The 13,810-nt window shown below is 38.6% G+C and overlaps 1 protein-coding gene across 6 annotated transcripts in view; it reads right to left on the bottom strand.

Annotated features, from left to right (window-relative positions):
* Positions 1–11,627: 11,627 nt before the first annotated feature.
* LRRCC1 (leucine rich repeat and coiled-coil centrosomal protein 1) overlaps positions 11,628–13,810 on the bottom strand; it is a 40,903-nt gene continuing 38,720 nt past the window's right edge. For all 6 annotated transcript variants that reach the window (XM_023227804.3, XM_023227806.3, XM_023227805.2 and 3 more), the window contains one exon: positions 11,628–12,311. In XM_023227804.3, coding sequence (XP_023083572.1) covers positions 12,189–12,311 — 123 coding nt within the window. In that variant the 3' untranslated portion in view covers positions 11,628–12,188. The remainder of the gene's footprint in view (positions 12,312–13,810) is intronic.

Here is a 13,810-nt window from a genome sequence, read left to right as displayed (position 1 = left end):
AAATGAGCCTGGAATTTCCTCCTCTCACTCTTGCTCCATCTATCGCTGTGTGAGACAGTGGCTCCTCTTGCCTTCCATCATGACCAGCAGCCTCCTGAGACCCTCACTAGAAGCAAATGATGGAGGTATGATTATATAGCCTGTAGAATCATGAGCCAAATAGCCCTCTTTTCCTAATAAATTTTCCAGCCTCAGGTATTCTTTTACAGCAACAAAAATAGACTAACACAAAAACCATGACACTATAAAAGCAGACCATGGCAGGCTGGCACTGGGTAGGAGAGAAGGAATCATAACCATGAAGCATGTTGAAAGAATTGTCTACTAGAGGTAATATTGCCAGGCTGTGATTGAAATCCTAGAAAGATTTCAAAGATTCTCATAATATTGGACCTAGACTCCCAAATTCTCAAGGTTGTAGAAACAACTATTTCGTTAGGTTTAAATAAAAAGATATTCTAATAGTTTAAAGAAATGGAGAAAAATCGAATTGCGCCTATAAATCACATGCTTACTTAATCTATGTGTATAATGACTGCAGTTGGTACATTCCTTGAAGGAAGACAAGGCAAAATTTAGTCTAATTGCAGATGTAATGACTTTTCTTCTAAATATCACTTTTATGAAACCTGGTAGGAGCCCTAGTGGAAAACTGCACAGCAACCCCTTGGTGGAAAGAAACTGATACAGTGTATTGCTATGGGAAAAGGATGTTTTGGTTGGGTGAGCCTCAGATAAGACACCACAGATTGATGCCCCTATAATTCATTCTCAGTATATATATAAACCAGAGAGAGGGTGCCTGCTACAGAAAGGATTATTTTCATCTCTTTAAAGCCCGAACATATGCTCAACAAGACTCTGGGGCAAGGATCAGGGTGTTTATATTTGATTCTAGCCTTTGTTTCATAAGTTCTAATAAGTAGGTGTTTGTTTTGCTGTGTAGGTGGTTATCCCTGTATGCCTGAACCAGCAGGTCTTTCAGGAAGTAAGAACTGGGTGAGAGATTTGGTAAAGCACTCTAGGAAAGACACGGTATGAGCTATCTGCTGGGAAGAAATTAGATCAGACTGGGGCTTATATCCCAAGCTGTGACAATAAATGTTGGGAATAACAGCATGACTGGGACATAATGAAAGAACACAGTCAGATTCTAGGGACCCTCTAACAATTGTTAGATTTATGAACTCCAGAGGAGGCACATGGACAAAAATGATGGTTACATCCACCCCATTGCATGGAATGCACAATTGCGAGTCAAGCCTGAGGATTAGGCATAGTAAGTGAGATCCCTTTTTCTCCTTCTCTCCATCAATGTTATCAAGGAGTAACAATACTATATCTCCAAAAGAAGTTAAAAAATAAAGAAGATAATTAGAGATCACCATTAGAGTTCCATTCTATCTCTTTTGAATCCTCCAGTTATTTATGATCATCTCATAAATCATAAATTAGATGGGATATCAAAACTTCTCGATAAAAATCTACCAACTGAATTAAGTAGTCACAATATTGGCATCTTTACTCTGCTACGCCTGGAACATGCGGATTCATCTACTATTTGTCAGAGATTTATTTACTGGGACTTGCAATGGTGGTATCAACCTAAGAATATTTACTTTGGGCACTCTGTTGCCCAGGCTGAGGCGCAGTGGCGTGATCTCCGCTCACTGTAACCTCCGCCTCCTGGGTTCAAGTGATTCTCCTGCCTCAGCCTCCTGAGCAGCTGGGATTACAGGTGCGTGCCACCATGCCCGGATAATTTTTCTATTTTTAGTAGAGATGAGGTTTCACCATATTGGCCAGGCTGGTCTTGAACTCCTGACCTCAAGTGAGCCACCCGCCTCAGCCTCCCAAAGTGCTAGGATTATAGAAAGGAGCCATCATGCCTGGCCGGGTATTTACTTTTATCCATTCCACTGACAATATTTAATATTAATAGAGTTTAATAAAGGAAGCTAGCAACTTTTCTTTATCCTCTAATACCTCAACAAAAAAAGAAAGGGATTAAACTGTTATCCCCAAAAAAACTCAGAGTCTGGCCATGTGAGTGACCATACTGGGACCCCAAGGGATGACAGCAATAGACTTTTTTCTAATTATCTTCCAGAATGTTAAACTGGAAACTGTTTCCATAACATCTCAATCTTGAAGGAGCTCAGTAGTCTTGGAGAGAGCATATCTTGACTTTGGGAATTTGGTGAGTTGTATGCAGACTAGTGCACAAGCTGGAAAATAAATGCATAAACATAAGTACATAATAGTACATAAACTGAAAGACTAGGGACTTGGAGTTGAGATACTTCTATCTATTTATTTATTTAGACAGAGTCTCGCTCTATTTCCCAGGCTGAAGTGTGGTGATGGGATCTCAGCTCACTGCAAACTCTGCCTCCTGGGTTCAAGCAATTCTCCTGTCTCAGCCTCCCGAGTAGCTGGGACTACAGGTGCCTGCCATCATGCCTGGCTAATTTTTGTATTTTTAGTAGAGACGTGGTTTCACCGGATTGGCCAGACTGATTTCAAACTCCTGACCTCAGGTGATCCACCCGCCTCAGCCTCCTAGAGTGCTGGGATTATAGGTGTGAGCCACCATGCCTGATCTGAGGTACTTTTAAATCAAGATTTTGGATTAAAAGATAGGATGCAGAGTAAGCAGCCCTTCATGGACCCCATGACCCAGAGAGCCAAATGATTTGTAAAACCTCTGCCATCTTTTGAATCATCTCTAGGCAAACTGCACACACACGCATGCAGCATGGGTCAATATCATGCCAACTTCCCTATCACACAATGACCTGAGCTGCCTATTATGAACTGAGGATGATCAGCACCTCCTTCTCACAGATAAATGAGCCTAATACTTTGTCAGGAAATATAAATGGAATATTCAAAATTATATATATGGTAACTAAGTTTCGCAGAGTGTTTGCTACCTTAGTGCACAGTGAGGATTCCACAGGTATCCTCATTTGTACATATCCATGTGATATTAGAGAACTACTCATTCCCTCCAGTAGGCTGAAGTAGACATAGATTAAACAGCAATAGAGAGTGCCATTGAGAGTGCCATGAGGAATCCTGCATCCTTATCTATTTATGGAATATAGCTAATATTATAGCTAAGTGGTCAGAACTGAAAATTTGGGAGTTTTAGGAATTGGTTCAGGCAGAGATTGGACTCATTGTCAGATCTCACTCAAATTCATGTGTCACATATAGATGGATACCTGAAAAATAAAGGATAGGAAGCATAGAAAATAATGATGCCAATTTGGCATGGCCAAATACAGATGAGTACAACTTAACCTGAAGTAGATGCTATAACATCATTTTATCTATTATAGTTTTGAAATAGTACCAAGGATGGATGATGTGTTAATAAGGATGGCCTAGATTATGTTACAATAACAAATAAAATCTTGCATCTCAGAAGCTTAAAACATCATCATCTGCAGTGAAAACGTACTGACCAGAACTAGTTGCATAGCCGCATCCAACCACAATGGTGCCATGAAATGTGCCTTAAATGGAAGGAAACTCAAATACTTACAAACAGCACTAGTGATGGCATGTTTATGAAATGAGATTGCATAGATACTGTTGTGGCAAATCACTTCAACTATGAGCAAAAGAAGTCACACTTAAGGACTATATCAGAGATGTAAACAGGCAGAATTTGGTAAGAAAACTAACTACATAGGAGCTCGCCAGCAGAGGGGCCTATAAAGGTCTTATCTAGGTAGCTATTTAATAAGAATTTTATAGTTTCCATACTCAATGATAAGGTCCACAGCTGAAGTAAATTGCAGAGAGCTGTAGGCCATTGCTGCTCAAATTTGAGTGTAAATCCTTCACCTAGAGTACTTGTTAGGGATGTAGATTCTGGTCGGACACGGTGGCTCATGCCTATTTTCCCAGCACTTTGGGAGGCCAAGTCGGGCAGATCACTTCAGCATAGGAGTTTGAGACCAGCCTGGTCAATATGGTGAAACCCCGTCTCTACTAAAAATACAAAAATTTAGCTGGGTGTGGTGGTGCAGGCCTGTAATCTCAGCTACTTTGGGAGGCTGAGGTGGGAGAATCGCTTGAACCCGGGAGACTGAGGCTGCAGTGAGCCAAGACAGCACCACTGCACTCCAGCCTGGGTGGACAGAGTGAGACTCTGTCTCAAAAATAAATAAAAGCGTAGATTTTTATTCAGCAAGTCTGGGGTGGAGCCTGAGAGTCTGCATAATTAAGAAGCTCCCAAGTTATGTAAATGTTCCTGATTCTCTGATCATACTTTTTCTTCAGTTTTTATTTTTAGTTCAGGAGTACACGTGCAGGAGGTGCAGGTTTGTTACATAGGTAAACATGTGCCATGACAGTTTGCTGCACAGATCATCTCATCATCCAGGTATTACGTCCAGTATCCATTAGCTGTTCTTCCTGATGCTCTCTTTCCACCTGATGGTCCTCTTCCCCCACAGGCCCCGGTGTGTATTGTTTTTCCCCACCATGTGTCTATGTTTTCTCATCATTCAGCTCCCACTTATAAGTAAGAATATGCAATGTTTGGTTTTCTGTACCTGCGTTAGTTTGCTGAGGATAATGGCTTCCAACTTCATCCATGTCCCTGCAAAGAACATGGTCTTGTTCCCTTTTATGGCTGCATAGTATTCCATGGTATATATGTAGCACATTTTCTTTATCCAGTCTATCAATGATGGACATTTAGGTTGATTCCATGTCTTTGCTTTTGTGAATAGTGCGGAAATGAACATAACACATGCACATGTCTTTATAATAGAATGATTTATATTCCTTTGGGTGTATACCTAGTAATGGGATCTCTAGGTCAAATAGTATTTCTGCCTCTAGATCTTTGAGGAATCACCACACTGTCTTCCACAATGGTTGAACTAATTTACATTCCCACCGATAGTGTAAAAGCATTCCTTTTTCTCCACTACCTTGCTAGCATCTGTTGTTTATTTTTTGACTTTTTAATAATAGTCATTCTGACTGGCATGACATGGTATCTCATTGTGGTTTTGATTTGCATTTCTCTAATCTCTGTCCACACTTTGAGTAGCCAAAGTCTAAGCTGTTACAACATCCCATTATGTTGTTTTTCCAGAATACTGTTCCTGGTTATAGACTCTATTAAAAGAGCAGGCCTACCAATGGGGAATCAAATCACAGTATTATTTGTACTAACTGCCAGTGGGATCATGGGATGGTATACTATAGACACATGAAGTTTCAAAAGCCAAAGAAATTAACACTGGAAAGATTACTACCCATATTATAAGAAGTAGTACGTGAATTAAATCAAATATACTTTCAGATCTTAATTTCAATTAAGACAGTGGTGTCCTTCCTTCAAAGGATAAAAATCTCCCTGGATACCACTGTTTTCTTTCTGCCTCGGGCATTTACGTGGGTATGGGACTATATTGAAATGTTGAAATGCTAACAGTGTATCAAAATGGGACTCAAAACCTGGTGATACAATAAATGTTGTGGAGGACCAGGGAGGATAGGATGGAATAGAATTGACTAATTCTATAAATACTATTTTAAAATGGAATGCAGAAGAAATTTGTGAGCAATATGCCTACTGCCCTCTGCAACATCTGAAGGCATTTGGAGGGTGGTTGCCATAGCAGAACAACCATTCCAAGAAAACATTTCATGAGGCCAGGCACAGTGGCTCACACTTGTAATCGCAGCACCTTGGGAGGCTGAGGCGGGAGAATTGCTTGAGTCATGGAGTTCAAGGCCAGCCTGGGCAACATGGTGAGACCTCATCACTAAAAATAATTTTAAAAAATTAGCCAGGCATGGTGTCATGTGCCTGTCATCCCAGTTACTCAAGAGGCTGAGATGAGAGGATCACGTGAGCTGGGGCAACTGAGGTTGTAGTGAGCCAAGATCATGCCACTGCGCTCCAGCCTTGGTGACAGAATAAGACCCTGTCTTAAAAAAAGAAAAGAGAGAGAGAGAGAAGGAAGGAAGGAAGGAAGGAAGGAAGGAAGGAAGGAAGGAAGGGAAGGAAGGGAAGGAAGGGAAGGAAGGGAAGGAAGGGAAGGAAGGGAAGGAAGGGAGGAAGGGAGGAAGGAAAAGAAGGGAAGGAGGGAAGGAGGGAAGGAAGGAAGGAAGGAAGGGAAGGAAGGGAAGGAAGGAAGGAAGGAAGGAAGGGAAGGAAGGAAGGAAGGAAGGAAGGAAGGAAGGAAGGAAGGGAGGGAAGGAAGGGAAGGAGGGAAGGAAGGAAGGAAGGAAAGGAAGGGAAGGAGGGAAGGAAGGAAGGAAGGAAAGAAAGAAAGAAAGAAAGAAAGAAAGAAAGAAAGAAAGAAAGAAAAGAAAGAAAGAAAGAAAGACTCATCAAACTCTAAAATATTTGCAAAGTGAAATTCTTGGGGGAAGGAATTCACCATCACGAAACAGTACCATTTATACTAAGAAAGCAAGAAAGGGTCTAAAGACTTAGATGGTACAAGCAGCAGTGCAACATGTATTGGAATAACATGCAAGAAAGCAACTGAAGTGATAAAATCACCAAGTTGAGTGTTGCTATCATTCTGGAGGGCTAAAGTAGTCGTCTTCCAACATGAAAGTGCTTCTCACTTTCACCCCAAAGGTTTGTTCTTGGGTAGTGTACTTGTTCTCAGCCAACAAAAATTTCAATGGTTTAAATGCAGCTAGATATAAATCACCATAACCTTGAAACAGATTCCAGGTGCAGTGCAGTAGTTGCCTATACATTCCGTAGTGGTGGATTAAGTAAAGCAGAAATGTTATGTGTAAAATATATAGAAATAAAGATTCTAAGTTGGTATTGTCTTTAAAACATCACTTTGCAGATTGTTGGCAGTCAAAGTAGACAAAGAATGGGTGAACTGTAAGTATTGCCCTGGATTACCGGATCATCATCTAGAGGCTGATGAAAAATCACATGACTTGACCAAATATGGTTGGCCACCAAAGGATAAAGCGTTAAAAGATAACAGTGCTCACACATTTAATCCAGAAAGGCAAATAAAGGTACAAGTTCTCATTGATAGTTAGCTTGACAGTGCCTATTGTGGACAAGAAACTATTAAGGAGGAGGAAGTGCACCATAACCATCTACCACTAGCAATATGGCCAGAGATGATATTTGATATCTCATTTATCTTAGTGGTTCAAAGAGGAAATCCAGGTGGTCCTGGCCATCCAAGTCAGCCCATTCCATTGATACAGGTGTCTTAGGTAGTACAGATTGGGGAGATACTTATTGCCAGGTGTTATTTTTAAGTTATGGCTTCCAGAAATTATCAGTGTACTACTAACCATATAGGATGAGTTTGGAGGTGTTCCCTCTTTCTCCACTTTCTGAAAGACTTTAGATAGGGACTGGTGTGATGGCTTATGCCTGTAGTCCCAGCACTTTGGGAGGCCAAGGCAGGAAGATTGCTTGAGGCCAGGAGTTCAAGACTGCAGTGAGCTGTGATTGAGCCACTGCACTCCAGCCTGAGTGACAGAGTGAGACACTGTCTAAAAATATATAAATACATTTTTAAAGAAAGAGGTTAGCTACGATTGGTTTTATTTCTTTTTGGTATCATTTATAGCAGGGGTCCCCACCCCCAGGCCATGGACCACTGCTGGTCTGTGACATGTTAGGACCTGGACCGCACAAGCAGGAGGTGAGCTGTGGACCAGCCAGCAAAGCAAAACTCCATGATCAGCGGAGGCATTAGAATCTCGTAGGAGCAGGGACCCTACTGTGAACTGTGCATGCAAGGGATCTTGGTTGCACATTTCCTGTGAGACTCTAACTAGTGCCTGATGATCTGAGATGGAACAGTTTCATCCCAATACCATCCCCAACCACCGTACCATCTGTGGAAAAATTGTCTTCCACAAAACTGGTCCCTGGTGCCAAGAAAAGGTTGGTGACCACTGGATTTTAGAATTCACCAGTAAAGCCATCTGAACCGGAGCTTTTCTTTGTGGGAATTCAATTTCTTTACTTGTTATAGGTTGATTCAGATCTTCTATTCTTTCTTGAGTCAGTTTCAGTAATTTGCATCTTTTTAGGAATTTATTCACTTTAACTAAGCCATCTAATATGTTCTGTAGAGTCTAGACTTGGTAATGCTGTTTCCTTTTTATTCCTGATTTTGGTAGGGTTTTTTGTTTATGTTTTGTAAGATGGAGTCTCACTCTGTTGCCCATGCTGGAGTGCAGTGGCATGATCTTGGCTCAGTGCAACCTCTGTCTCCCAGTTTCAAGTGATTCTTCTGCCTCAGCCTCCCAAGTAGCTGGAATTACAGGCATGAGCCACCATGCCCAGCCATCTGATTTTGGTAGTTTTTATTCCTTCTTTTCTATTGCCCAGAGTTGCTAAAAGTGCATCAATTTTGTTTGTATTTTCAAATAACAAATTGTTGGTTTCATTGCTTTTCTCTACTGCCTTTTTGTTTTCTATTTCATTAATTTTAGTACTGATCTTTAATATTTCCATTCTTAGGCTTAAGTGGCTCTTATTTTTCTGATTTCTTAAGAGGGAAGATTAACTTATTGATTTGAAACCATTCTTCTTTTTAACATGGGCATTTAAAGCTATACATTGCCCTCTAAACATTGCTCTGCTGTATCCTATATATTTTGCTCTGTTTTATTTTTATTTTCATTTAATTCAAAATATTTTCTACTTTTCTTCGTGCTTTATTTCTTAACTCATAGGTTATTTAGCCCTTTACTGTTTAATTTGCAAATATTTTTGTATGTCTCAAATTTCTTTCTGTGGTTGATTTCTAATTTAACCACTTAAAACTTTTTAAATCTGTTGAGATTTGTTTTGTAGTCTAGCATATGATATATGCTAGATAATGGTAGATGTCTACTTTAAAAGAATGCAAATTTTGTTGTCTTTGAGTGGAGATCTCTATAAATATCAGGTCAGATTAGTTTGTAGTATTGTTCAAGTCTTCATCATTCTTGCTAATTTTCTGCAGGTTGCCCTGTGAGATATTGAGAGTGAAATATTGACATTGGCAAATACAGTTATTGAATGGTCTATTTTCCCTTTAATTTTTGCTCATGTATTTTGTGGCTTTGTTGTTAGATGCACATAATGGTTATATCTTCATGATGTATTTGCCTTTTGTCATTATGAAATATCCATCTTTATTTCTAGTAATATTTCCTGCCTTAAAGTTTATTTTGTCTAATACTAATACAGCCAACCCAGTACTCTTATGGCTGCTTTATAAGCAGTGAATTGCGGTATAATTTTCATACCATAAAGTTCACCCACAGTTAAAGTGTAAAATTCAGTAATTTTTACAGACCTGAAATTTACAGAGTTGTGCAAACACCATGACAAAGCAATTTTAGAACATTACGATTAAACAATTTTAAAATTTCTTTTGTGATTTCTTACTTGACCCATTGCTTATTTAGAAGTGTCTTAAAATTTTCACATATTTGTAAATTTCCCAGTTTTTATTGTTGTTATTCTAATTTCAGTCCTTTGTGGTCAGAGAACGTGCTTTGTATGACTGCAGCACTTTAAAATTTACAGAGATTCATTTCATGGCCTAGCATGTTATCTATCCTGCAGAATGTTCTATGTGCTTTTGAGACAGATGTAACAGTATTCTGCTGTTGAGTAGAATGTTGTATAGATGTCTGCTAAGCTTAGTTGGTTTATAGTGTTGATGTCTTTTATTTTCTCGTTGATCTTCTGCTTAGTTGTTATATCCATGATTGAAAGTGGAGTACTTGTCTCTATTGTTTAATAACCAATTTCTCCATTAAAGTCTGTTTTTGCTTCATATATATTGGGGCTCTCTTGTTAGGTATCACTGATTACAACTTCCTGATGGATTAACATTTTACCATTATAAAACGTCTTTACCTTATGAGTTGGGGAAAGGGTAATTGGGCTCCTGGTACTCTTGGCCTGCCCTACGCATGGAAGGAAGAGAGCCCCCTACAGTTTTGTTACGTGTACCAGGAATTTAGCCTTTGTTGTAACCCTATTGAAAGACACGAGGAATGCTCATGGCCTGCCTAGCTGGTGAAATATCGTATTTGTTAGCGGAGAGGAAATCTTATCTTTTTGGCCAGGAGCTCCACTTACTGTGGAGCTGCCATTGGGCTGAGCTGAGGGTGAGACATGATCTTGGTTCAGTGCCACGGGTTTTTGCCATTCTTAGTGAATTTAAATTTTTCTCGAAGAAATGTTTCTTCTTTTGCTGTATACCCTAAGGACAATTTTCAGTGATTTTAAATGGCTGTTTTAAAGTACTTTTCACCAGTTAAGGTTGTTTTGGTGGGAAACAGGTCTGCAGAAGTCCTTATTTAGTTATTCCAGAAGTGGAATTTCCAGTGTTCATTTTTAAACTGTATTATTTTCTTAGTGGCTATTCTAGTGATGACAATACGCATTTTAATTTAATGCAGCCATCTTTACTACTAATTTCATCCGGTAAACTTTTCTGAAATATAGCTCTATTTTCTTCCCCCAACTTTACGCCATTTTTGTCATGTTACATATTTTATAAATTCAACAATAGTTATCATTGCTTTGTGTCTTCTAGCTAAAAGAAGAAAAATACATTGTCTTCTATGTAAACATTTATCCACAAATTTTACTTTTTATAATACTAATTTCTTTCAATGGATTTGAGTCACTTTCTGGTATCATTTCTTTGAAGCCTTTAGGTTTTCTTCAGCTTTTAAGGCAGGCTGGCTATCAATACACTTTCTTGGTCTTCATTAATCTGAGAATGTCTTTATTTTGCATTTACTTTGAAGAACAGTTTTGCTAGCTGTAGAATTCTAGATTCAGTTCCTTTTCTTCCAGCATGTCAAATACACTGCCACTGCCTTCTGGCCTCCATTGTTTCTGATAAGTCAGCTGTTAAACTGTTGTTCCTCTATATGAGAATATTTTCTTGCTCCTTTCAAGAGCTTCTCTAACAGTTTCACTATAAAGTCTAGATGTCGTTCTATGTTTACCCCAGGCTTTACTGAAACCTTGTATTTGTAGGTTTTTGTTTGTTTGTTTGTGGTTTAAGAGACAGGGCTCACTATGTTGCCCAGGCTGGTGTCTTAACTCCTGGGCACAAACAATCCTCCTGCCTCGGTCTTCCAAAGTGCTGGAATTACAGGTATGAGCCACTGCACCCAGCCATGTAGGGTATTTTAAGTCAAACTGAGGGAGTTTTCAGCCATTACTTCTCCAAATATTCACCTCTCTTCTAAGACTCCCATTATACACGTTATGTTTCACGTTGTCTCACAAATTTCAACACAAAGATTATCTATAATGAAATGGGGCCTCCTCCTTATGAAGCACTTATTTTTGTTCCATTTACTTTTAAAATCTTAGTTCAGTACCGATATCAATAAAATGTATATTTTCTTCCTTTTAGAAATAGAAGAGGGGCATAGTACTTCAGACTTTTGTTCTGCATACATAGCATATGATGTGACAAAAGTGAAATAGTAATACAGTAATGACCTGGTATGGAATGAAATGAGTTACTGCTTCCAGTTACAATATCAGAATTTCTTCATATACAGTGACTAGAAGGGAGAATGAAGGTAGAACAGTGGTGTTCCTCTTCAGGAACAGACAATATTTATAAAACCTTAAATGTAATCTTTAATGAAAAGATATATGCATTATAAAAAAAGGGGTCATAATGAGTGATGTGGAGATGACTACATATACTTTCTTAAGAATTCCACATCTTTTATCATACAGATCAAATGCTTTTTGGCAACATAAGCACTTTAAAAGAATTGAGCTACATCAACTAAATGACAATAAATATAATTAGTTCTTCATCATCACAATAAGACAACGATTAAAATATTTTACCTTATATAGTCAAAATACTAATCTTTTCATTTACAAATTTGTAGGCAAATGTGTAATTACCAAACAACGTATAGTACAGAAACAAGAAAAATGTTAAGTCTAGTTATGACAGTTTTTTTCTAATAGACAAAACTGTCAACAATTTATTATAAAAAACCTATACAATTAATAAATACTTGATCAAAAGTCTTTAAAAAATATTCATAATGAAATGTGTAGAAAGAGACATTTCAAAGTCATAGCAGTTACTACTATTACAATATTTAATCATTTTTACAATAGGTCTGCTGGTCCATTTCAATTAAATTCATTCTCAGAACCATCACATATCTTGCTGAATTTCACTTAAAGCAAAAGCAAGTTGCTTAATTTTTGCTTCCATTGTTCTTTTGTTCTTGCACGTTTCTTCCAAAAGTTCACGCATTTCTTTTTCAATTTGATGGACCTAAATTGACATGTAAATTTTACATTTTAATTTCTTAAAGAAAATGTATTTTTAAAATGCATTCTGAAAGAAAAGGTCCACAATTTATTCTTACACATTTTGAAATTTGTGATGTATTTGAAGAAATGACAGTAAAATGTAACTTGCTCAAATGCTAACAGGAAAAATACAGTATTTATACAGTATACAAAGTACTTTCATGCATTAATGTATTATCTACTTAGTTTTCATAAACTTATTGTGAAAAAGACATGGCTCTCTCTCTCTCTCTCTCTCTCTATATATATATATATATTTTTTTTTTTCTTCCTTTTTTTGAGATGGAGTCGCGCTCTGTTGCCCAGGCTGGAATGCAGTGGCGTGATCTCTCTGCTCACTGCAAGCTGTGCTTCCCAGGTTCACGCTATTCTCCTGCCTCAGATTCCCGAGTAGCTGGGACTACAGGCATCCGCTACCACACTCGGCTAATTTTTTTCTTTGTATTTTTAGTAGAGATGGGGATTCGCCATGTTAGCCAGGGTGGTCTCGATCTCCTGACCTCATGATCTGCCCACCTTGGCCTCCCAAAGTGCTGGGATTACAGGCGTGAGCCATCGCGCTTGGCCAAGACATGGAAATGTATTTTAACTTGGTCAGGTGTGGTGGCTCACACCTGTAATCCCAGCACTTTGGGAGGCTGAAGTGGGCAGATCACTTGAGGTCAGGAGTTTGAGACCAGCCTGGCCAACATGGTGAAACCCTGCCTCTGTTAAAACTACAAAATTAGCTGGGTGTGGTGGTACACACCTGTAACCCAGCTACTTGGGAAGCTGAGGGAGGAGAGTCACTTAAACCCAGGAGGTGGAGGTTGCAGTAAGGTGAGATAGCACTATTGCACTCAGAACAAGAGTGAAACTCCATCTCCAAAAAAAAATATATATATATATACACACACACAGACACAGACACACACACACACACACATTTTAACTCTATTTTAGAGCTTAGAAAATCTGTTTATGGTTGTACAGTTTCTATATATCATAGCTAGGACAGAATCCCATGCTTTTGATTAATCCTTCTACAGTCCTATGCTGCTTATCAATGCTGAGTCACAAGTTCAGTTTAAACACCAGTTCCTTATAGATTTTTAAAACTGAAATAACCTCCTTCCCCAAAGAAACCCTATCTTTAATGTAGTGCCTACAGCTTTTCTAAAAATGCTGTTGGTGGTTATATATTGCCATCTTTTTGAGAGATCATTTTATCATTTATTCCTAACCTACATTTAGGAGTAGCCGTAGTTGATATTGTTAACTTCTAACTGAAACTGTCTTTCCGACGATATCATAACACTTCTGATAATGTTACCAATATGACCATCTTTTTATGTTTACTTCATGCTTCCTAACCCCTAATGTAGATCTCTCAATCTCTTTTCCCTTAGAAAACTAGTATTTCTCCTAATTTAAGTAATCACCACTATCTGATACCCATAATCCCCTGCCTGCAAACCCAAT

Source organism: Piliocolobus tephrosceles, chromosome 7 (genome assembly GCF_002776525.5).
Source record: "Piliocolobus tephrosceles isolate RC106 chromosome 7, ASM277652v3, whole genome shotgun sequence".
Lineage (NCBI taxonomy): Eukaryota > Metazoa > Chordata > Mammalia > Primates > Cercopithecidae > Piliocolobus > Piliocolobus tephrosceles.
This window is presented reverse-complemented; position numbering and strand designations above follow the sequence as displayed.